Here is a 21,712-nt window from a genome sequence, read left to right as displayed (position 1 = left end):
ATGTGAATGGATTGAATCCTCTCGTATTTATGGAATGGGCGAATCTAATAGGACTTTGTAGAGACAGAGCTAGTGTTCGGCATTTTGAAGCCCTCTTTAGACTTTTTGAAGGTGGAAGAAATTACAGACTGTATGCTTGGAATAATTCCACAGGACGGTACGAATATTTAGATGGGCGACCTCGGTATTACTAACAATAAGGTAAGTGCATTAAACTAAACACCCCCGTAATATAATAGATATGTCTAGATCTAACTGTAGGCTCAATCTTTAAATGACCAATGAGCGATGCGTAATTTCATATTATGCAAATTAAATGTCAATGATGAAAAATTCCTTCAATCAGCTTTGGACAGCCAACAGGTAGGTCAGCTAATTTTACAACACATGGCCTTGAAGTGAATTATTCGTGATCCGGCACCCACAGTCACTAGACTTCACATTCTCTGTCAACATGTCGTGGAGCAAGAAGCTACAAGACCCGACTGCGGGGGATTTCTCGCATTGGCGAAATCCCTTTGATTTCTACAGACTATTAGATATAGAGGATGGAAAGTTGTACAAGTGGCTTGAAGACCACCGCCTCATCGCTTCGGCAATGAACTGTCAAGTGTGCACAAGACCTTGCAAAAGTGTTGGAAACAGTTCAAAGAAAGGTGGCAGGGTATGGCGATGCAAGGGGTCCGTCACATGGAAGCACGAGAAGACATACTCGGTCCACAAACATTCTATTTTTGAAGGGACACACTTCGATGTGCGGGACATCTTAGTCTTTGTCCGTGAATGGATCTTGCAATCCTCCCTCCACCGATGTGCCATTCAATCTGGACTCGACTACAAGCGCACATCGGTGGATTGGGCCAATTTCCTGCGTGACCTATGTAGGAAATTTGTCGACGGCCTATATTATGGAGGCACGGAAATGATGTTTCGTGGAGAGGTAGAGATTGATGAGAGTTTGTTTGGCCGTCGATGCAAGTACCACCGAGGCGATCCAAGAGGGGGCTCAAAAGTATGGATTTTCGGAATGGTGGAGAGGGCCACAAGACGTATCATCCTCTACCCTGTCGACAGGAGAGACGAGGCTACCCTCATTCCCCTCATCGAGAGACATGTGGAAAAGGGCACCACCATCTACACAGACGGGTGGAGAGCCTACTCCACTTTGAACGATAGAGGATACCGGCATTTTTCCGTAGAACACACTCATGCCTATGTGCAGGTCTACAGAGAGGTAGCGACGGGCGAGGAAAAGACCGTTCACACCAATACCATAGAGGGTAGTTGGAAACACGCAAAAGATCACTTCCGGCGCATTAATGGCACCAGCATCGGAAACTTCGAGGGGCACTTGAGTGAGATCCTTTGGCATAATCGCGTGGCGGTAGCAGGAAGTAATATGATCGAAGCATTCTTCTCGCTGATCATCGAATACTACACGTTGTCACGCAAGCCATCCCTGTGTGTCCGTGATCCACTCTTTGACTCCTGGTCGGCACGACACAAGCAAGACAAGGTCATCAGGGAGGAACAGACCCTGGATGAGCCTGCGGTACCGATTCAACCAGAGCATCAACCAGAGCATCAACCAGAGCATCAACCAGAGCATCAACCAGAGCATCAACCAGAGCAGCCAATCGGTGATCCACATGACCACGGGATACTTCCTGAGCCCGACATCGAGTTCGACGTCGCCACGACTTCGCATGCACATTTCCCGTCAAACTCACCAGATGCCCATCGATCGAAGCGACGCGACTCTGCATCACCCCCACACCGCATCCTCAAATCAAGGAAGGCTGGAAGCCCAACAAGCAAAGCCAAAGGAGGGAAGAAGAAATCCACCAAAGCAACCAGCAGACGCAGCACTCTCTGTCATCCACCAGGTTTTGAGCCGAAGTACACAAAGGGCAAAGTGACTGAGCCTCGTCCATGGAGCTACTCAAAGTCCGACTTCGTCTTCGAGTTGTCGTCGGACAGCGACTTCCAGTAACCGGCGTCAACGGAAATAACATCATCGACTAATTCCATGTTGTTATATCCACGAAATTGAATTTGATTGAGTTGCAGCGACAATAATGATTAATCATCCGTAATCGACGTTGACTTCGTTTGCCAGTGTGTTCACGTGTTCTAACAATTAGCCAACTCTGCGTTTTGAGGAGTGCCATGTTTTCATCCTTTTCGTCGTTTTTTACCTTATGGATTATTGACATATATCTTGATGCCCACACATTTTGTGACGATGAATCAGAACAGCACATCGCGGTGATGACGTCCCCGCCAGTTTGACAACATATTGTTCGTGGAGTAAAAAAGTAAGTATATTTCTACGGAGCTTTGTTACCATTTTCCAGTTCTAATTTATGTGCTTTATTTCGTCACTGCCAAGATTTTGTCTTAAAGTAAAGTATTCAGCGTCCCATCTCTCTTTATTTACTTAATTGCACACTCATTTCATTATTATCGAAACAAATTCGACGAAATCAATGATGATGCACTAAATTGATTGCCAAGCAAATATTTCTTCTTGAATTATATCTCTGTATCCCAATTAGAACTCAAAATATATTCAGAGAAAACGCTTATTTCGATAAAGTAAGGGCACACATCTTTTTGTGCCATCTACCATGCTATTCCCTCGTCCAGCAAAAAAAAAAGAATAGGCCTACACTTCGCCACCAAAGTTATCTGAATAACCTGAACCCTTTGATGATTACCGTATGTTTTACACATTATGTGCAATCCACTCACTAACGTGATCACAGTGAATCCACCTCTGTGTACAAATCTACATAGCGTCCTCTACAGACGTGAATGCAGAGGTGGCTTATTTCACGACCAATCATAGAGAGTTTTGAATGAGATCTATGATATTTATTAGCTATTTTAAGAATAGGGAACTGTCTCATATTGTTTGGTAAATAATATTAATAATATTTTATGATCAATTATACTTTATAGAGAGTTTTTTAAGAGATCTACGAGTATGAAATTCATTAACTACTTCAAGAATAGGTAACTGTCTTATATTGGTCGTGAATTAAGCCACCTCTGTGTATAAGTCTATGGAGCGATCTTCATAGACTTCTACACAGAGGTGGCTTATTTCACGACCAATAATAGAGAGTTTTCCATGGATATACATATCTAACAGTAATATGAGATTGAGATATGTATTGGTCTCCAGCGAATGCTGTGTATGTGTCGTGTGAAATTGTGTCCTGCCCAGTAATTATTTGTATCAATGCGAAATCGTGTGGTGGAAAGAAGTCCCCGCGTGCGAATGTCTGTTTGAGAAGTTTCGCATCGATAACAAAAGATTTTGCACCATATCCTTTGAAAATCACTGAAGCCGTCATTTCTTTTGATTGTGTCCGTGAATTTAGGTAGGAGTTCGATTAGGTCCCCAGTGGCTTATATCACGAGATGGCCAAAATTTGAAAATTGTAATACTTTCAATGAAAAAAATTAATTCTTACTCTTCCAAAGAGCCTTCCACTTCCAGGATAGTTTATCTATACCACCATGCAGGGCCGTGTCGTCTTCACAGACTTCCGTACACATCCTATTCAGACTGATTTACCTGTCTTGTTTAATACAAACAACAGTAGATCTATCTCGTACTCGGTTCATGCGCAAAAAAATAAATGACATTCTTACCGGCTACAAGCAATTTTTCTCTATTGATGCCACATCGTGTTGACTTTCATCCATCTAACAAGAAATGGCGTCAAAGTAAGAAGAATCTATATCTACATGAGGATGCAGTTCAGCAGCAGCAGTCACCATGGAACCTCCTCCCCCACGATAGCTCCAGTCTGTCGCTGTGCTCAAGGAGTATCATGCATGCATTATATTACTTATGGCATGGTATCTCGCATGTACCTGTATGGCGCACGAGATCGAGAGCGGCGCGCGCGAAGTGGGAAGAGCTGGTGGTGAGGGGTGCATGGTAATGGGTAGTCCAGCCTCTGTCCAGCCTCTGTACCGTTTTCGTTTAGCGCACCAAATCAGCTGATAAAATAACACACCCTCAACGTTGAAAGTAGACCTAGCCATTCCTCTAAATCTGGGTCCTGAATACGGTCCAGACGAATCTGCCATTCTCCCCCGGAATTCCGGGGGAGATTAACTCCGCCCACAAAGCTATACACGTTCGATGTACGCTGATTGGACGAAAAACCTGACAATCACTTTGGTGCATTACGTAATGCTCCGCCGCCGTCACGAAGCTACTATTCTCATTATAAGGATTTCATACTTATTTAAAACATTTAGGGTGGAGTGTTTATTACGTTAATGCATTTTAAATTTGTATATGATTAAAAAATCCTCTGTTTGTTGAAAGAAATAAAAGTTTAAAGATTGTGGAACAAAACATGAACTGACTATTGCAAATTAAAAACAAACTGAACTATAAATACTGACGTCCCGACGCCTGATATCGAGTTTACACAAACTGTGCTCTTCGAGTTGGCTTTATCGAGTTGGTTTTCTGAGATTTACATTTACATTTCATGATTTTTGTAACTGTTGTTATCATCGTTTGTTTACCATAATCTGTAAGAACGTCTGTGGATAATCATCATCGTTTTACGGAGGAGAAGATTGCTGAAGCTTTGAAATATGGAGCTACGAAACTGGGACTGAATGACTCTCGAATCTAACATTTATTTATGTTTTATTTATTACAATGGATAAAACAGTGAAGGGTATTCCGATTAAGTTAAAAGAAACTGCTTTCCAACGGAGCCCTCCCTCACCAAATGATACAATCAAAATCAGTCAACATAAAAACAAAACATGAATGAAAACATCAATACAATTCAATATATATAAAAAATAAAAAAAAACATGTATACATTTTGATTAAACTATACATGGAGCGCACATGAGATGCACGGCGAGAACCCCCCTACCCCCTACCCCCCTTCCCCCACAGTAATCAGATTGTCGAGTTTTTTTAAGCATGTTAGAGAACTGTTTACATTGTTTCTTGAAATTCGATATCCCTGCTTTAAAAAACCTGTGGTTTTCCTGCATTTCAAATTTTCAATTTTTATTTGTTGCTCTCTACACATTTTACAGTATAGATACAGACATAGAAATAGAAATCATATAGCTATGGTAATGGTATATAATCAAGTTACAAAGAAACTCAATTCACATGTACGATTAAGTACGGGAGCCTATTCACATACAAGCTATTTATTTAGGCTCTCCACTGTCCACATTTTACATTGTTCTACCTTGCCCGTTATATCTACATATTTCGAAATTTCGTACTTATTTTCCGTACATTATATTTGATTTGAAATCTTGAATTGTTTTTCTTCTTGTGTGAAATCTACTCTTATAATAATATATGCCTGTATAAAAATAAAAAATTGAAAGAATATAAACTGTTTTTCTGTGAATGTGGAATAAATAAAACTTCAAGTAAAATGTGAGGAACCTATATTAAAAAATGGTGCTTGTGGATTATAGGTTCCTAATAAAAATAGACATTGTAGATTATAGGCGTAGGAAGCTTTCTTGAAGTTGGGGAAGGGGCGTTGACTAGGAAGCTCTCACCCTGAATCACATCACCAGCGCGATGTGTGAAGTCCCTTTATGCTGGGGTCCAGGGCCTTGGGAGCTCTGGGATCCTAGATTCTCTCCGGTGCAATATAAGCCTTATTTTAGTGCATTTTATGACATTTTTCAGAGCAATTTACAACCAATTTATGAATTTAAAAATACCAAATGGAAATTGTAGACATTATATGGGGAGTATAGCCATGTGAGATTAGGTTTTGTTCTTCGAGATTTAATAGTTTCCTCTTACCGTGAACAAGTGCCTTGGCGGAGCAACTTCCTAAGTAGGGGGGCACCAACAAAAAGGGTACTTTACGGAAAAACGGGCACCTATACAAAGGGAAACCTCACAGCACAAATATACAATTATTGCCATATTGTACCCCTACATTGTGATTAGATTATTAGGGATGATTTCATCGTTTGTTTCTCTCTTTAAATTGTCCAATAAACTGCTTAATCATCATACTTTGCAGTTGGGTGTGATGGTATGAACATGACTTTGTATTCGTGGAATTCTGTCACACTTAAAGATGAATTAAGTTGAGTTCTGGTCATGCGATTGCATTTTGAAAGAAACGGTGTGGCACCGACCAGAAAAGGTTGATCCTCTAGCATATAAGAATTAGTGTGTATGGCAAGGTTCTGGAATCATCAAAATGATAAGAAATTTGGCCAAGTCTTGGTAAAGTTACAAGCAATGTACACAGAAATATGTATATGAGACTACACGAACACGTGGCGTAAAAAGCAGCCCCCCCCCCCGATTTTTACGATGTTACATGCATATTTAGAATATGAAGGCATTTGAAGAGCCATACTTTTCAGGGAACATGTCTTATCTGATGTTCTTCCACACTTGCATAATAAGAATGAGTAACGCTCTCAAATAATGTTTCACCTCTTCCCAGAACTCAACCTTCTCTTTAATGTGAACCCATTCCCCATACTTTGAACATACCGAAGAGCTTTTTGATTTCGTTTCACTGGCTTACTACAACAAACACACGGATACTTGATCCCCATATCGAAACATGAACATCAACATTGATTAAATAAAGAACAATATAACACCATTAAGATAAATGATGTAGAATATAACGTCTATCATTATCATTGTTATTATTATCATTACTTTTTTTAAATCTTTTTTTTTGTTGTTGTCATTATTATCATTATTATTATTAATCTTATTATTATTCGCAATTTAGGTTTATTCCACCTTTTAATTGGAACATGAACTATGCTCTATGAACGTCAAAATAAACATGTCCAAGATAGATATAATTTACATATTATTCTTCCTCCATCCGTCTCTTTCGTCCGCAGATATCTGTTCGTTCCTATTTTCACCACTTCCCACTCAATATATTGCCTCATTAAAGTCTAAGTGAATGAAACGAGGCAACATTTACAATACTGTTCACAGACTAGGTTTTCCGTTATAATATTAACATGAATAATGCTCTACAAAATAAGACCTATTTCTAAGCGCGAATGGTTTATTATTTTAAGTCGAAGAGATTTTTGAACCGGGCACAAACCTTTCAGATTTAATGAAGAATATCATGAGGCTTAATATTTTTTTTTATATCGCATAGAACTTAAATTCCAAATCCTTCTTGAGACTTAAACTGTTTTAAGTATTTAAAGCTTCATTAATCGAATATACGGTTAAAAGTTTTAATGAAAGTAACTTTTGCAAATAAATCATTGAGGACTTAAAAACTTCTCGTACAATCTGATTGATGTCACTTGCGCGCTCACAGCCAAAAGTAAATCGTATTGGACTATCCATCAGACTTTTTGCCGCTCTTTGCTCACTCTCTATAGATGCAAATAAAATAATAAGCCAAAAGAATTGGGAATAGCTAGCCCACTCTTTTTCTTCTTAAACCACGAATTTTTTTCGTCCACTGATGTTCGTTCTTATTTTACACCTAAAGTATTCCGACCCCCCTGTGGCCTGTTCAGATCATCGGTTCCCAAACAAGATTTCCCCTTTTCCCGTCCTTCGGGAAAAATAAAAACGTAAGAATGATATTAATCTTGGTGGTCCAAATTCCTAATACTAGCTCAATATGCCCCAAAGAAAATATGAAAGTTTGCCCCGTATAACAAATACATATAAAACAAGTACGAGCCTGAACGAAATTAGATGCCTGAGCGTTTTTGTGTTGAATTAAGTGACCTTCATTATCATTATTATCATTATAATTGATAGTATCATTATTTCGTTAAACGAGGTACATTAACAAAAGTCAAAATATATATTATGATCATAATCATTACAATCAAAAATGTAATTTCAACTTCAATTGACAAATGCAGGAGACCACCATCTTAAATTTACTGCTGATTTATTCATGCAACGAGAGATAATGGCAGTGATTGCAAGTCAGAATCTTATTGAATTCAGACAAGAATACCGTTTGCATGCATGTGAAGAGATCAGGGAGTTGGGCTCCCTGGTAGTAGGCCAAACACCAGTAAGTATTGCTAAAACCATGGACTTCCACTCAATGTTTTTAGTGTTTTCCACTGCATTGGGGCAGTGCGTGTAGAGTTTCAGCATGGTCCAAGGTTTCAGGCAGGGCTGACCTAATCCTAATGCAAACAAAGCTCGACGATGTTACTAATGCATATTCATTGGGGCATAAGCGAAGGCACTACGTCAGCATACATTAGCGTGAACCTTTGACCCCCGACACTGGCAGATTCGTCTGGACGTTCGTGTGGACGAAAATTTGGGGATTGCGCGATCAGTGGAGAGACCGCGCTGTGTGTGGGGGATAAAAAGAACGAACGGACTGAATCTGGACTAGGTAATGGGGTGTGATTACCCCTCTTCAACTCCCCCAAAACGTGGACTTGATATTTCATTGTAGGTCTACATTGTGAATATACATATTATAAAGGTGTTTTTAATAAGTTTGGAGTTGGAAGTTTACGTGGTTTATGAAAGAAAACAAGACCGGGAATGGGGGCCGAGGGCTGGAGGAGGGGGGGGGGGGGGGGGGGGGGCATCGAATTACCGATGGACAATCGCTATTAAACCACATTAAGTTATCTAGACCTTGGTTTTGGAGGGAGGGGGGGGGGGCATCACATCCAAGCCAATAGACGGCCACTGGTGCTTCGGCAGAAAATTATGAATTTGTAAATTAAGAGCTAGCTAGGGGAGGGGCCGGGATGGATATGTTCCTGTCTGTCTTTCATGCATGTTTACATGGTAGGTCACTTTCCTCTCTTTCTTAAAAAAGGATAAGTGTATAAGCTTTATAAGCACCGTTTGTTATTATTACCATTATTATTATTTTAGTGTATTCGACTAAAACGATCAGAAAGATCTTAAAGACAATATTTGTATTTCCATCACATGTGAACATTCCAATGACTGAACCAGAATTTCTATTGGATATGGGGGTACTGACCCGAGGAGGGGTTGGGGTACTCACATTTTAAAGACATACAGGGATGTCACCCGCTCTAATCGGGTCGCTTTTTCACAAAAAATCCTAAACATAGCTAGGTCATTTTTTCAAAAATCTCAACAAAAATCGGGTGTTTTCGAAAATTATGAAAAATGGGCCTTTATTTTTGAGAAAAATGCCTAAAATGGGTACCTTTTCCTGCCAAAATGACCTTTTAAAAGGAATAGGGATTTCGAGATTTTAGCGGCACACCCCGTCCAAACCAAATCTGAGTACTCCCCCCCCCCCCCCTGGTACTGACATTGCCCTTGAGTTGAATTCGCGTCGGAAAATATTTTGTCATTGGGAAATGATAAATCCGTTGCTGCCCACTTTTTGTGAGTGAGTGAAGAAAGTGAGCTAAAGATCCAGACAGATAGGCTATGCTTATAATTGCGTTTTGAATTTAAATTCTTACCAAAAGAATGACATTTATTTCATTCCCTGTTGCTTTTCATTGCTACTCCCATATTACTGATTGAGCCGAAATGCATACTGTTTACGAGGTCTATTAGCAATTGAAAATATGAATATCTTCGAAGAAAATAATTGATGATTGACGAGGTTTTGAAGTGTAATAAAATATGCCAGTGGTATTAAAATTACTTTGAAAAGTTTACCTTTTGAAATTACTGGAAAGTCAATAATATATTTTTTCCGTTGAATATTATAAATTTGTTTGGAAGTTTCCCCCTTTAAACACGCTATCATCGTCGGCATGATTGACATAAGGTGTATAATTATATCGATATTCATTCCTCTCCTAAGAAATTGGATACACCATGTGGCTTTTTTCCCCCTCTTCTTTATTCTTCTTCTTCATTCTTTTCTTCGCTGTCTTTTTCGATCCTACTACTTCTTCTTTTTCTTTTTCTTCTTCATCATTTTCTTCTTCTTCTTCCTCTTCTTCCTTTTCGTTCTTCTCCTTTTTCTTTTCCTCTTCCTTTCATAGAGACATTCAATATAATGTCTGATTAAAACGTAATTTCTACTAGTTTTGCAACCTACAAAAACGGAAATTTATGATGATAACAAAGAATTACATTTTTTTGGTGGAATATAAGTAAATTCATATTTCACTAGTTCACAACGAAATAAAAATATCAGACTACAGACTAACTGAGGATCTCCGTCTTCTCAGTTGAAACTGGGGCAATTTTTATAATGAAAAAATGAATAAATACATTTTTTTTTTAATCTGGAAAAGGGCATCGTTTATTTTACCTGAATAAAATGAGAGCGATATGAAAAAAAATGTATTTATGTACTTGATAGCACCTTTAAATGACAAATTTTACATGACAATAAATTATCTGGAATCTTGAATCTTGAAAGAAAAATGGACAAGAAAAAAAAGAAAGAAAGAAAGAAGAAAAAAAGAAGGAAAAAAAAGAGGAAAGAATAAACAGTAGGTGGGCAGAGGGGCTGCGGCCCCTGTTGAGAAACTAGTTCCCCCCCCCCCCTTTGACCGTCATACTTACGACACATGGCCCCAATTATGTGAAATGTACATACTGGTATGTGATACCCCCCCCCCTTTTTTGGAGGAGGAGGGGGGGGGGGGGTCAGATCTTATGCCCTCATAGCACATAATTTATATCGAACGCCTCAGCTCAGTCGACGGTCTTTGTTTGTGTCTGAAATAAGACTAAAGATAAATCCTGAGTTTTTATTGGTCGACTGTAGAATGACCTCGACTCATCGCCAATGACCTTTCGCCATTGCCGGTATCTCACACTGCACGAAGAAGTGCTCAATTCACTCCAAAAATACCAGCTAAATAATTACAATACGTAAGTATTACCTTCTCTGTTCTTTTCTTTGTTTCCTCTTCATATGATTGGATATACGATCATAACATATATCGTCGATACGCAACCGCAATCCATATAGAAATGTTGGGAGTTGGAAATATGTCAGATTTTGGTGTAGTCCCACAAACCAATATCGGTGCAGTCAACATTTCTCGAGCAGAAGCAATTCACAGTTGAACATGTTAATTTTTGTTATACTTTATAGACGGAATTTCCTTCTCGTACTTCTCGGGTCTTTTTATTCTTATATCAATTTTGTTATTTAATTCATGTAAATACAGACGCACAGTGTACTTTTTGAGTTTTTGTAGGAAAAAATGAAAATCAAAGCCAAAACAAAGCCAAGGCAAGGGCAAGGGAAACATTCATTCATGAAAAATTAACGTTGATTTAAAAAAAAAAACACAATTGTGTCGTGACTTTGTGTAGGCCTAGTTGTGTAAGACTTTTGTGTAAGCATGGTGAGTTGTAATTTATGCACAAATGCGGTCACCAATTATGTTAAGATTTATAATCTAGAATACAAAGTTCAGAAATAAAATAAACATAAAATAAAAGACAGAAACATTGATCAGATCTCGGTTGAGTCTTTGCTCATTTTGAAGAAAAACAAATTTGGGTGGAAAAAAGAGGAGATCTCAAAGCACATTCTCAAAGTGAAACAGAAGCTACTCTGACATCCAGTTGATTTGCTTGAATGCAGAAAAATACTAGTAAGTGAAAAGGATCATTGATGGTTTGTGATAATCTGATGCCGTGATGGAGATTAACAAAAGTTGTGAGCTTTAAAAAAAAAAAACAGATCTTTATTTCTTTACCAATTAAATTCACACTGGTTTTTTTTTTCTGTTTGAGCTGCTGTCCATTTGTTAGGTAGAGAAATATTCAATACTTGGTAATGTTTTGATGTGGAAGTAATGAAAAGTAATGAATTCATCATCATAGTTCTTTATGTGTCTAAGGCTAAGCCATTAAATTAACCGTCTGTCCTTCTCTCTCTTTCTCACCTTTCGCCCCTCTCCCTCTTCATACATCTCTCTATATTTTCCTCAATAGCACAACATGGCTGATATCAAGGAAGTACTCGAAAACTACAAGACGGCACCTTTTGATGCCCGCTTCCCCAACACAAACCAGACCAAGAACTGCTGGCAGAACTATGTGGATTTCCATCGGTGCCAGAAGATGAAGGGTGAGGACTATGAGCCATGTGAATACTTCAAGAGAGTCTACAAGTCATTATGTCCAATTGCCTGGGTGAGTATGACACACTTTTATTCCAGAATGTGCCTCAAGGTAGCTCGTCTGAAGCTAAAACAAAATAATTATACTTTGAAAAACGCAATTGAGAATCTTTGTTTAGTAGCTGCAAAGTATAAATGGGCATATTATTATTATTTCCAATTATGATTCAGAATGATTTTTTATTTTATGTTTACCCCAAGCATGAGATTGCAGTGCATGAGGTGCACATTCTGTACTCACTGGCAAACATGCCGGCCAGTTGCCACATTGCACTAATTATTCCTCATACTGCGTTGGTGTTAACATTACTTGGTAGTTTAGTAATATACACCCATAAAAAAAGAGAAGCAAAGTAAATTTTCATGTGTACTTTTCAATTAAAAGTCTCACTGCAGGATATCTGGGCACTGTTGAGATTACAGTTTCAGGATCGTATCTACCTTTTTATAATGACATGTAATGTCTCCCCCCCCCCCCCTCATTTCTTTTTGTTTTTGACATATTTTCTCTGATAATGTCTGAATCCTACAATTAAATGAAGAGAAGGTTGAGTTCTGGTAAACATGATTTGTGAGCTTATTTCATTCTTGCATGTCAGTTCAAATGGAAGAATGTAATAGTAGAAAAAAAAATTCCCTTGAAAATTATTGTTGTTTAAAAATGCCCACATATTCAGTACATGACAAAAAATAGCTGAAAGGGACCATACATGTATGTACCCATTTTGTCTGCAGTGCATGCGTTTTTCAAAAAGAATGAAGGAAATCCTTTTCATTTTGATCATTCCAAAACCATGTACATCAATTCTAATGTGATACATAATCAACCTCTCCCAATTGCTTCCAGACAGTATATGCATGACCAATACAACTTTATTTCTTTGATCCATCTCCTGTCCTGTCAATTCTTTTCTAATCCTCATGAAAAATGTTCTTCTCTTTCTGTTCGTTTGCTACAGGCGGAGAACTGGGATTCTCAGAGGGAAGAGGGAACGTTTGCATCCAAGATTTGATGTGCAACATGGCCTGTAGATACCGTCAGATGTTTATATTCTACTAGACTTTAGCACCTGTGTTCCATGTACCTCCCAGTCAAAATGAAGAACATTTTCATCATATCTTAATAATCAAACTGCAAAGAATCTCATGAAATGGACTGTTTAATTCAAGAACATGCTATGTGCATACATGTCATTCCTAAACATGACTCCATACAATATTTGACCTTGGTTTCACCTTCATGACAATATTTTGACACTCCAATGAGTAGTCTTGATTAAATGCAATACATATTGTGAATTGTTATTTAGAGCCTCATGAGCTTTACAAAATTGAGTGAAGTTTATTTCAATGCAATAGTGATATTGTGTACAAGATGAAGTGGAGTTATGATGGTAGTAGATTTCTAAAATTGGTTTTTATTCCAAGAGCATTTTCCTTCGCTCACCCAAGAATATGGAGTACATCTGAAATTAGAGACATTGCTTTTTTGGTTGCAATAGTGTAAATACTATCTGACCAACTGTTCTTCACTACTTCAGCCTCAGGTGTGTTGTGCTTACTGTGGATTCTAATTAATTAAATTATCGTAAGAGTTGATGAAACATGAGAGTTTGAAACTGATATATGAATAAATTTTAAACTCTTGAAAGAAATTCTCTGAAAATTCTCCAAATGTTTGCTTGTATTGTCTCACATGTTGGTATTGTCAGGTTTCATTTGTGGCAGTAATGTGAAAACTAGTTGTGCCGGTGAATCAATTTGATTTTTTTACATATCAAATTTTTTTTCTCTACAGCTTTGGATGAACATATCTTAAAATGGGGAATGCCATTGACAGTATACTGATGAACTGAAGTTGTAGGATCACACAAACTAGTACTAGTATTAAGAATAGCCAAAGGCAAGCAAGGTTCATGAACATTTTGGAAAATGGCTCGAGATGGAAAGGAGATAAACAAACTGGAGAAGAATGGCAGTAGTTAAGTTAAATATTTGGAACTGATGAGAGAAAAAGGGGAAGGAAGAGAGAGGGAGAGAGAGAGAGAGACAGAGAGAGAGTGAATAGAGAGAGGAAAAAAGGGGGGGGGGGGGAGAAAGAGAGGAAGGAGAACAATCAACTGAATCAAGAAATTAGTAAACTGGTTGTGAGGGTAGACATGATTGGTAGAACTGTAGGGAAGTATGAGAGGGGGATGTGTGGCCATCAGACAAAATGAATGAGATGAGGAGAGGTGGGATGGGAGTGTATGACTGTTGCATGGTTATGCACGGAATACCGGTAGGGAGTGGGGCACATTATGATACAGGTTTACTACACACTCAGTCCATAAGGATGCTCAGTCCATAAGGATGACTTGTTCTGGTAAGTACATGTGCATAATTCCTTAGATAGCTTAGCAAAATGTAGCGGCACAAAAGGACTTGTCCAGAACACAAACTGCATAATTGTTAAAAATCATGGTTTTATCAAACGGAGGTCAGACCACAGTGTAAGAATATGAAGCAGTTAAGAGTATTTACCACTTCAATGAGGCTTTAACTACAATTACACTCAGAAAATTCGAAAGCAAAAACATAATTAGCAGACATGGCCATCTAAAATTTATTGCATTCTGGACACGTCTTTTTATGCCACTAAATTTTGCTAATAAATCTAGATTAATATTCACTTTCTCTTTCACATCTTTCTTTCTCCCCGTCTTGCCCTCTCTCTGACTTTCCTTCTCTCTGTCTTGCCTTTACTCTGTCTTGCCTTCTCTCTGTCTTTCCTTTTCTATAACCCTCCTGTCTTTCCTTCTTTCTGTCTTGCCCTCTCTCTCTGACTTTCCTTCTCTTTGTCTCCCTCCTCTGTCTTTACTTCTCTGTCTTGCCTTTACTCTGTCTTTCCTTCTCTCTGTCTTGCCTTTTCATACTTTGTATTTGCAAGAACATCGAGCTTTATGCTCTATAGCGTCTTACATGCAATGCACACACCTTGCTGTTATTGGACAACATTGAGGAAGCTTTAGTCAAGTTTAAGGTGTTGTACATGTTCTGTTCATTATCAAATGCAATCTAGCACATCAACACAACCACAACACATACACACAATGATACATGGAATACAACACACATACATTCTGCAGATGAGTTTCTGAACTCTGAATACTGTACTGTTCACATGTACACATATGGATACATTCTGCTACTCTGCATTGGAATACACTTGCTTCAAGTTAAAACACTCTAATATATTACCATCTACATGTAGGCAAAATGTTTAGCATTGTAATTTTATTTTTTTAAATTCAGTTCCGATTTTTTTCTAGCAAGATTTATCTATACTTTTGTAAAGACCTTAAGCAAACATACAAGTACTACAAAGTATAAGTCGCAACTCTAGGCATACCGTATTTGACTTGTGAAATTTTAAAGTGAAACATGTACCTAATTATTTTCTATGCGGTCTTTTCATATATTAGTATGCATGATGCATGCCTTGTTCTGAACAACCCTCAGACAGGACTTACAACAGCCATTTGGCCCACATTGTGTGACGTAGCCAGGTGAACAAGCCTTCTGTTTGGAGCAAAGAAGTATACTTTAGCATAGAGTCAACGTCCTTCTGGCTCTAAACAGATGAAGTTTACAATGTGCATTTTTTCTTATCATTCCAGGTGAAAAATCTGTTTCGTGGAGTACTAGTATATATAATATACATGTATATGCACATATACATTTCTGTCGCACAAGGAAACATTAAATTAGAAGAAAAAAAATCTTCAAATTTGGGGTGACGTATATGAATACTTATCACAATTATGTCACGTAGACACTGCAGTATTTTGCAAGAACATTACTCATGCAGCTTTTTGAATTTGCATAACCCCAAATTGCGTGTGCTCCTCCAAACTATGTTTTGGAGAGGTATATACATACTTGCAATCTAGTCTACCTGGTACTGACCAAAGTTTATGCATATCATCTACATCAAGAGTATGCCACCACAATTCAATATATCAAGGTTGACTAGTACAAATACTTTCACATAGAATTTCAGGAACAGCTTAAAATATCACAATTTTACATTTGAAGAATAGATTGGGTCCAGTACTTTCCAATGCTACATACTTCTTCACAAAATGTCAGTTTTATTTTCAAATGACATGTACATGTAGTGTATTCTTTGTTACGACATTAACCATAAAAGCATTAAAATGCAAGGCATTATAGATTTCACAGTGCATATATAGTGATTATTAAAGATCATATTAAAAACTATTCAGTTGCAATCTAACACGTTAAAAAAAGAAGTCACAAAAAGGTGTTGTGTCCAAGGCACTATATCTATTAGTGAAAGACAGTGAAAATTAGAGACGAATACATTATAATATTTTACATGTACTGTTTGATCTTCATATATAGTACTTGGTGCAACATTATCACGTGTCCATCAGCAACATGTACAGTGGAACCTCTTTACTGCAAACACGGTCATAAGAAACTCATAAACTTGTTCTAGTAAAGTAATTTTGTCTGTCCAGCTTCTTTGTAATCTGTTTTTTGAAGCCCTGAAATTATAACAAGGCTTAAAATTATAACAAGTCCCATTGGGTCTGTTCCAATGAGATTGTATTGTACAAATGATAAAAAGCTAATACTATCTCTTATACATAGATGCACTAGTTTTGTCTGAATACAAAATTTGAATGCATATTCCTGTACGCTACATTACTTGGCACATATCTAAGAAATCATTCATTCTGATTCTAACTCTATCAGAAGGACGGATACTTTTCACAAAACTTGCTCAAATCAATAAATATTAATCTTATGTACAGGTCTTTACTATTATTTAGCACAAATGTAATTTATATCACAATCTAAAACAATTCAATGTACTTACATGTACATAAAAAATGATGAATTTAATATTTAACTAATGTACAAATATATATAATTTTGTGTGGAGGACAAAGTTAAGAATTTTAAAAAGTAATTTTTTGTTTCTTAACATATTCATACTTTCAATTTTAACCAACAAACCAATAACACTGGAACAACTTCCTTCATGCACACTTGTTGAAAAACAGTGTCTGTGAAAGTCATAGATCTGTTTTTTTCTTATTACAGGTGTTCAATATGGTCCATCCAAAAAACAAAACAATACATACCTCAATAATATATGTTTTCTTTTTCAAATAAATCCGGGTGAAATGTAAGGCATGGCAGATCATCAATTTGATCCATGGGTATGCTCATATTTTCATAAGGAGAGCGAAATGACCTAACAACATTGCACTATGGCGAGAGTGAGAGAACTTCTTATGCACACATCTACTGTCTAAAAACCATTGCTGCACTATAGTGAGGTCCTTGAAGCCAAAATCATCTTCTCCTAGTGGTACCCTGTGGATTGACGCTTGTCTTGGGTCTCAGAGCTAAAAAAGAAAAAAGAAGACAGAATATGAAGTTGAAAGCGGGGGTAGAGCTGTTTATTGATGTAGATTCATATAAAACGATGCACCATGATATTGGCATGAAAACTGTCGGACTTGACTTTGACAAAATAGACTTGCTGAAAAAAGGGTTGAGGGCCTAAAAATGCATCTGTACCTGTTATTGATGGTAAAATCAGTGAATATTTAATGAACAGTGCCATAATGGGATGATTTTGTCTTTTTTCCACATGCCAGTCACATCATGGCAACAACACCAGACTAACAACAGACAAAATAATGAATTTACCCCTAATGTCTAATAATCGGTCTGGAGTAGGTTTGGCAGCTAGGGTAACTGAGATATCACAAACAAATAAAACCTTTTATTAAACAAACACAGGACATGATGAGGAAGAGAATGGCTAGTCTATTCTCCCTTTTCACAACAGTAGAAACCGATGTTTGATTAATGAGAAATGCATTTGTTTATCAAGACAGCCTGGTTGACTGAAGAGGATTTCTAATATCGAGGGGTCAGTGACACAAACTCCATATTTTGCCAAAATGAATATTTGATATCCAAATGATCAGAAAAATGTGGGCTTTCCAGGAAACACAAAGACTTAACTCCACCCAACACCCCATTGAAGTCAATGGCTAGTGAAACATAGACTTAACTTCCTAAGGCTCAAGTGCTCAGTGACACATAAACCACTTTTTCTCAAAATGGCCAAAACAGAGTTACATCTTTGTGTCACTGACCCCTCGATATGCACACTGTATCTCACCTTGATCTACTGTCTTGTTGGTTGACTTCTTAGGGTTTTTGAAGTGGGCTATGACTTGATGATCATCGGTCATCTGGACATCCTGTTCCTGTTGCTGATTCCTGACAAGAGGAAAAGATCAACACTGGTGGTAAATCTCATGCAATTGGACATTACAAGCAATAATGTTTGTCCTACCTAGTATTCTGACTATTGAAATACAATATTTTGTAACAGGTTAATGAAATAATTTGTTACATGGCTCTTAACAACGATTTATGCATTAGATTTGATTACATTACGAATATGGTCTCCTGGAAAATTTAAAAAAACAAACTCTATGTCTGCTACATTAGTCCATCAGTACATTCCTTGAAATTCCATGTTTCTCAACAGGCTTATGGCACAAGGTCAACTGGCACAGGTGTAAACAATATTTTAGTTGACTAATAGACTGGTTTAAAAATGTATTCAAATTCATGGATGCGCTCCTTCGGACCTAGTGACGATTATTCCATTAACCTGTTATTTATTAATGAACTACAATACTTGAAATCCAGTCTGCATACATTATGTGTCGTTATATCGCACAAGCCTTGGGCAGGCTTGTTGTCTAGAACAACCTTTGTTTAAAAAGTATGCATACAATTTGAATAAGTTTATTAACTGGTCTATTGAGGCTGATGACGTCAAAGGTCGGTCCCCAGACGTAAATAATCATATCTGATTGATACACGTCTGTCTGTAAAAACCCAATTACAAACACAATGAAGCAATAGCCTTCATGCACTCATATGAAATATCAAACACTGTTCTTACTGGAGAATGGTGTGCCGCTCCCTTCTCCTGAGTTCTGCATTGTCAGCGAACAGGATGGTGTGGTATGGGATAGGTACATCCATACTGGGTAAGATACCCCTGGCTGCCGAGGTCACCTGACCTAAGATACCTTGATATACCAGCAAGTCATCTACCAACAGCTGTGGGTGCAGGAAGAGAGGGACGGTGAGAGGGGGAGGAAGGGAGAGAGAGGGAGAGAAAGAGATACATAGAAAGAGAGATAAAAGATAAGTGGTATGCAGAGAGGGGACAAGGAGGGACGGAGAGAGAGTGAGAAAGGCAGGGGAGGAGGGAGCGGTAGAAGAGCAAAAGTATGAAGAGAGGGAGGGATGGAGAAAAAGAGGAAAATAAAGGAGTAGATACAAGAAATACAAGGGAGAGAATGTGAAAATGAAGGAGAGAGTGAGAATAATAAAGGAAATGGAGTGAAGAGAGAGCATGTGTTAGATGAAGATATTGGTGTGGAGGGAGAAGGATGAAGAAGAAAAAAAAGGCGAGGTAGTGACAGAGAGAGAGAGAGATAGACACAGAGAGATAGAACATTAAGCACAGAGGTAGAAATAGACACTCAAATATTATTGCTCCAGACTTATTTTCATTTAAGACTATTTATTTAAGACTGATAATTTTCTTTTTAAATATTGAATTCATGGTCTTGTTAAAATGCATCTTTATTTTCATTTGTATTCATCAAACAAATTACAGATTAAAAAGGGATCCTAGAATCAATCATTTATTCCATAATAAAAAACAACAGCAAGTGTCCCATTGACAATCAGATATCTTAATAGTACATGAGCATCGTAAAATATAACTTTATATAACAACAAAAATGTGAACGTACCCCAAAATCTTTGACTCCTCTGGTCGGAGTCTTGCTGTAGTTCCACAGCTTGATCATAGACACAGTAGCAGGCTCATCAAATATCACATACACACGGTTGATCTAATAACAACAAAATACAATCGGCAATTAATGACCCTGAATACATACATATACATGTGGTATGGCAAAAACATATGCGAACACAATGGTCAAAATACTAAATTCAATTTTTTAAAAGGGTATGTCCATATACATAAAATAGAATTGTTATGGATCCACATATATACAAGTACACATACTTAATTAACAATCATTCTGAAAACACTTTGAGATATTGATATGATATTTCATAGCCTTATGCATGGCACAAGGAATGGTAGATGCCACATTTTACAACTGCTTTGCCAATATTAGGCACATATCACTCTACATGTCAAACTCTTTAAATACGGTACATGTTACTTACGACAGTTGGTAGGATGGGGGCAAGCCAGATATGACCTCCATCCACAGTGTTGTTGACCCCATCAATAAGCTTCTCAGGGGTCCTGGTGTCATCTGATACACCCTCTAGTACATTCACACTGGGTGGGTAGGCAGCAATGTCTGAACAGTGAGGTCAAAGTTCAAATTTCAAAATAGAGAGAGTATTCTTCATAACATTTTTTGTTTTCCTAACGGATTTTATAACACTATAGTCTATTGGGGAGTAAAGTAAAACCAGCCACTCAAAGATTTGTATTTTTTGAGGCACTTCATGACTATTTTGAAGCGCAACTTTTTTAGGGCTTCAATATTATACCATATCACAGACACTGATAACACGTAGGGCCATGCATCTCAGATTTAACATTGTTAAACGATGCCTTTAAGGACCATTTTCCACTAATTCAGTTAAACCCAGCCCTTGGTCTAAAATCACATTTAAAATGGAAAACAGGGACCTCAGATCGACTGACTTCCTTGTTAAACCCGCTTTTTAACACGAGCCTAAACACAGTGTCAGGCTTAAATTTCAGAATGCTGGTCATCGAGTCTACTTTTGAGACAAATAACAATGTTGAAGTCAAAGGATACTTGATTCGGTGAGCTCCATCTTTTCTCCCTGTGCATCGTAAAACTCCAATCCATTCAGTCCCACATAGTAGAGATCACCGTAGGTCGACAGGAGCTGAAGCTGGAAAACAACTGGTAATAAAACAAATAAGTTAAGGATATCAAATAGTTTCTTTGTTTATTATTTCAGAATATTTCACACAAGTTAATTTTGTATAGTTTATCTTTTTGTTCATATGATAGTTTTGAATTCCTGGGCTCGTATTCATAAAACCTTACTTTGCGTAGCTGTCAACTACAGTAACTATGTATTTAAGTCTACTGAACCTTATAAATATGGGCCCAGTATACTTAACAGCATATCTTTCTGTTTTTACAACATATAAGCACACGCATGAATTTAAAGGTCATGTTATGAACATGAATTGAGAGCAAATGAATTGTGGCATACAATTATTTATAGTTTTTAATATTCATGTTTGGGGATAATGATAATATTATGCAATATCTACTACTTCTGTTGTACAAAGGATACATCCACACGGCATATGCATCGGTATATATTCCTGACTGGGAACCTCTAACGCAACTTGGCTTTGCCTGAGAAAGAGAAAAAAAGAGATAACAGAGAAACACAAATGAAAACAAATATTATCAATGCTAGAACTTGTACTGTACGTTTCATGTGT

At 37.5% G+C, this 21,712-nt stretch overlaps 3 protein-coding genes across 3 annotated transcripts in view; 1 reads left to right on the top strand and 2 right to left on the bottom strand.

Annotated features, from left to right (window-relative positions):
- Window positions 1-3,840, bottom strand: part of LOC100888117 — a 30,397-nt gene extending 26,557 nt beyond the window's left edge. Inside the window, exon 1 of the mRNA XM_030984620.1 lies at window positions 3,664-3,840. The gene's annotated coding sequence lies outside the window, so the exon portion shown is untranslated. The remainder of the gene's footprint in view (window positions 1-3,663) is intronic.
- A 6,874-nt stretch (window positions 3,841-10,714) lies between these two features.
- LOC580629 (cytochrome c oxidase subunit 6B1) lies at window positions 10,715-13,766 on the top strand. The gene is made up of 3 exons (XM_780676.5): window positions 10,715-10,846; window positions 11,924-12,124; window positions 13,071-13,766. Exons 2-3 carry the CDS (start codon window positions 11,930-11,932, stop codon window positions 13,122-13,124), a joined length of 249 nt encoding a protein of 82 aa, XP_785769.2. The 5' UTR covers window positions 10,715-10,846; window positions 11,924-11,929; the 3' UTR covers window positions 13,125-13,766.
- A 1,361-nt stretch (window positions 13,767-15,127) lies between these two features.
- Window positions 15,128-21,712, bottom strand: part of LOC580565 (protein KIAA0556) — a 37,651-nt gene continuing 31,066 nt past the window's right edge. The window contains exons 23-29 of the mRNA XM_030985184.1: window positions 21,559-21,623; window positions 21,045-21,155; window positions 20,434-20,573; window positions 19,986-20,087; window positions 19,121-19,281; window positions 18,323-18,423; window positions 15,128-17,534 (exon numbers count right to left, since the gene is read on the bottom strand). Coding sequence (XP_030841044.1) covers window positions 17,482-17,534; window positions 18,323-18,423; window positions 19,121-19,281; window positions 19,986-20,087; window positions 20,434-20,573; window positions 21,045-21,155; window positions 21,559-21,623 — 733 coding nt within the window. The 3' untranslated portion in view covers window positions 15,128-17,481. The remainder of the gene's footprint in view (window positions 17,535-18,322; window positions 18,424-19,120; window positions 19,282-19,985; window positions 20,088-20,433; window positions 20,574-21,044; window positions 21,156-21,558; window positions 21,624-21,712) is intronic.

This window comes from Strongylocentrotus purpuratus, unplaced genomic scaffold, assembly GCF_000002235.5.
Source record: "Strongylocentrotus purpuratus isolate Spur 01 unplaced genomic scaffold, Spur_5.0 spur5_scaffold_14, whole genome shotgun sequence".
In the NCBI taxonomy this organism is placed as follows: Eukaryota; Metazoa; Echinodermata; class Echinoidea; order Camarodonta; family Strongylocentrotidae; genus Strongylocentrotus; species Strongylocentrotus purpuratus.
The sequence above is the reverse complement of the archived record's forward strand: the minus strand, read 5'-3'. Positions and strand labels throughout refer to the sequence as shown.

Excerpts from the sequence above, each read along its gene's own strand:
- LOC580629 (XM_780676.5), top strand. The coding sequence starts at position 11,930 with ATGGCTGATATCAAGGAAGTACTCGAAAACTACAAGACGGCACCTTTT. Across the intron at positions 12,125-13,070 it reads CATTATGTCCAATTGCCTGG|GCGGAGAACTGGGATTCTCA; the intron begins GTGAGTATGACA and ends CGTTTGCTACAG.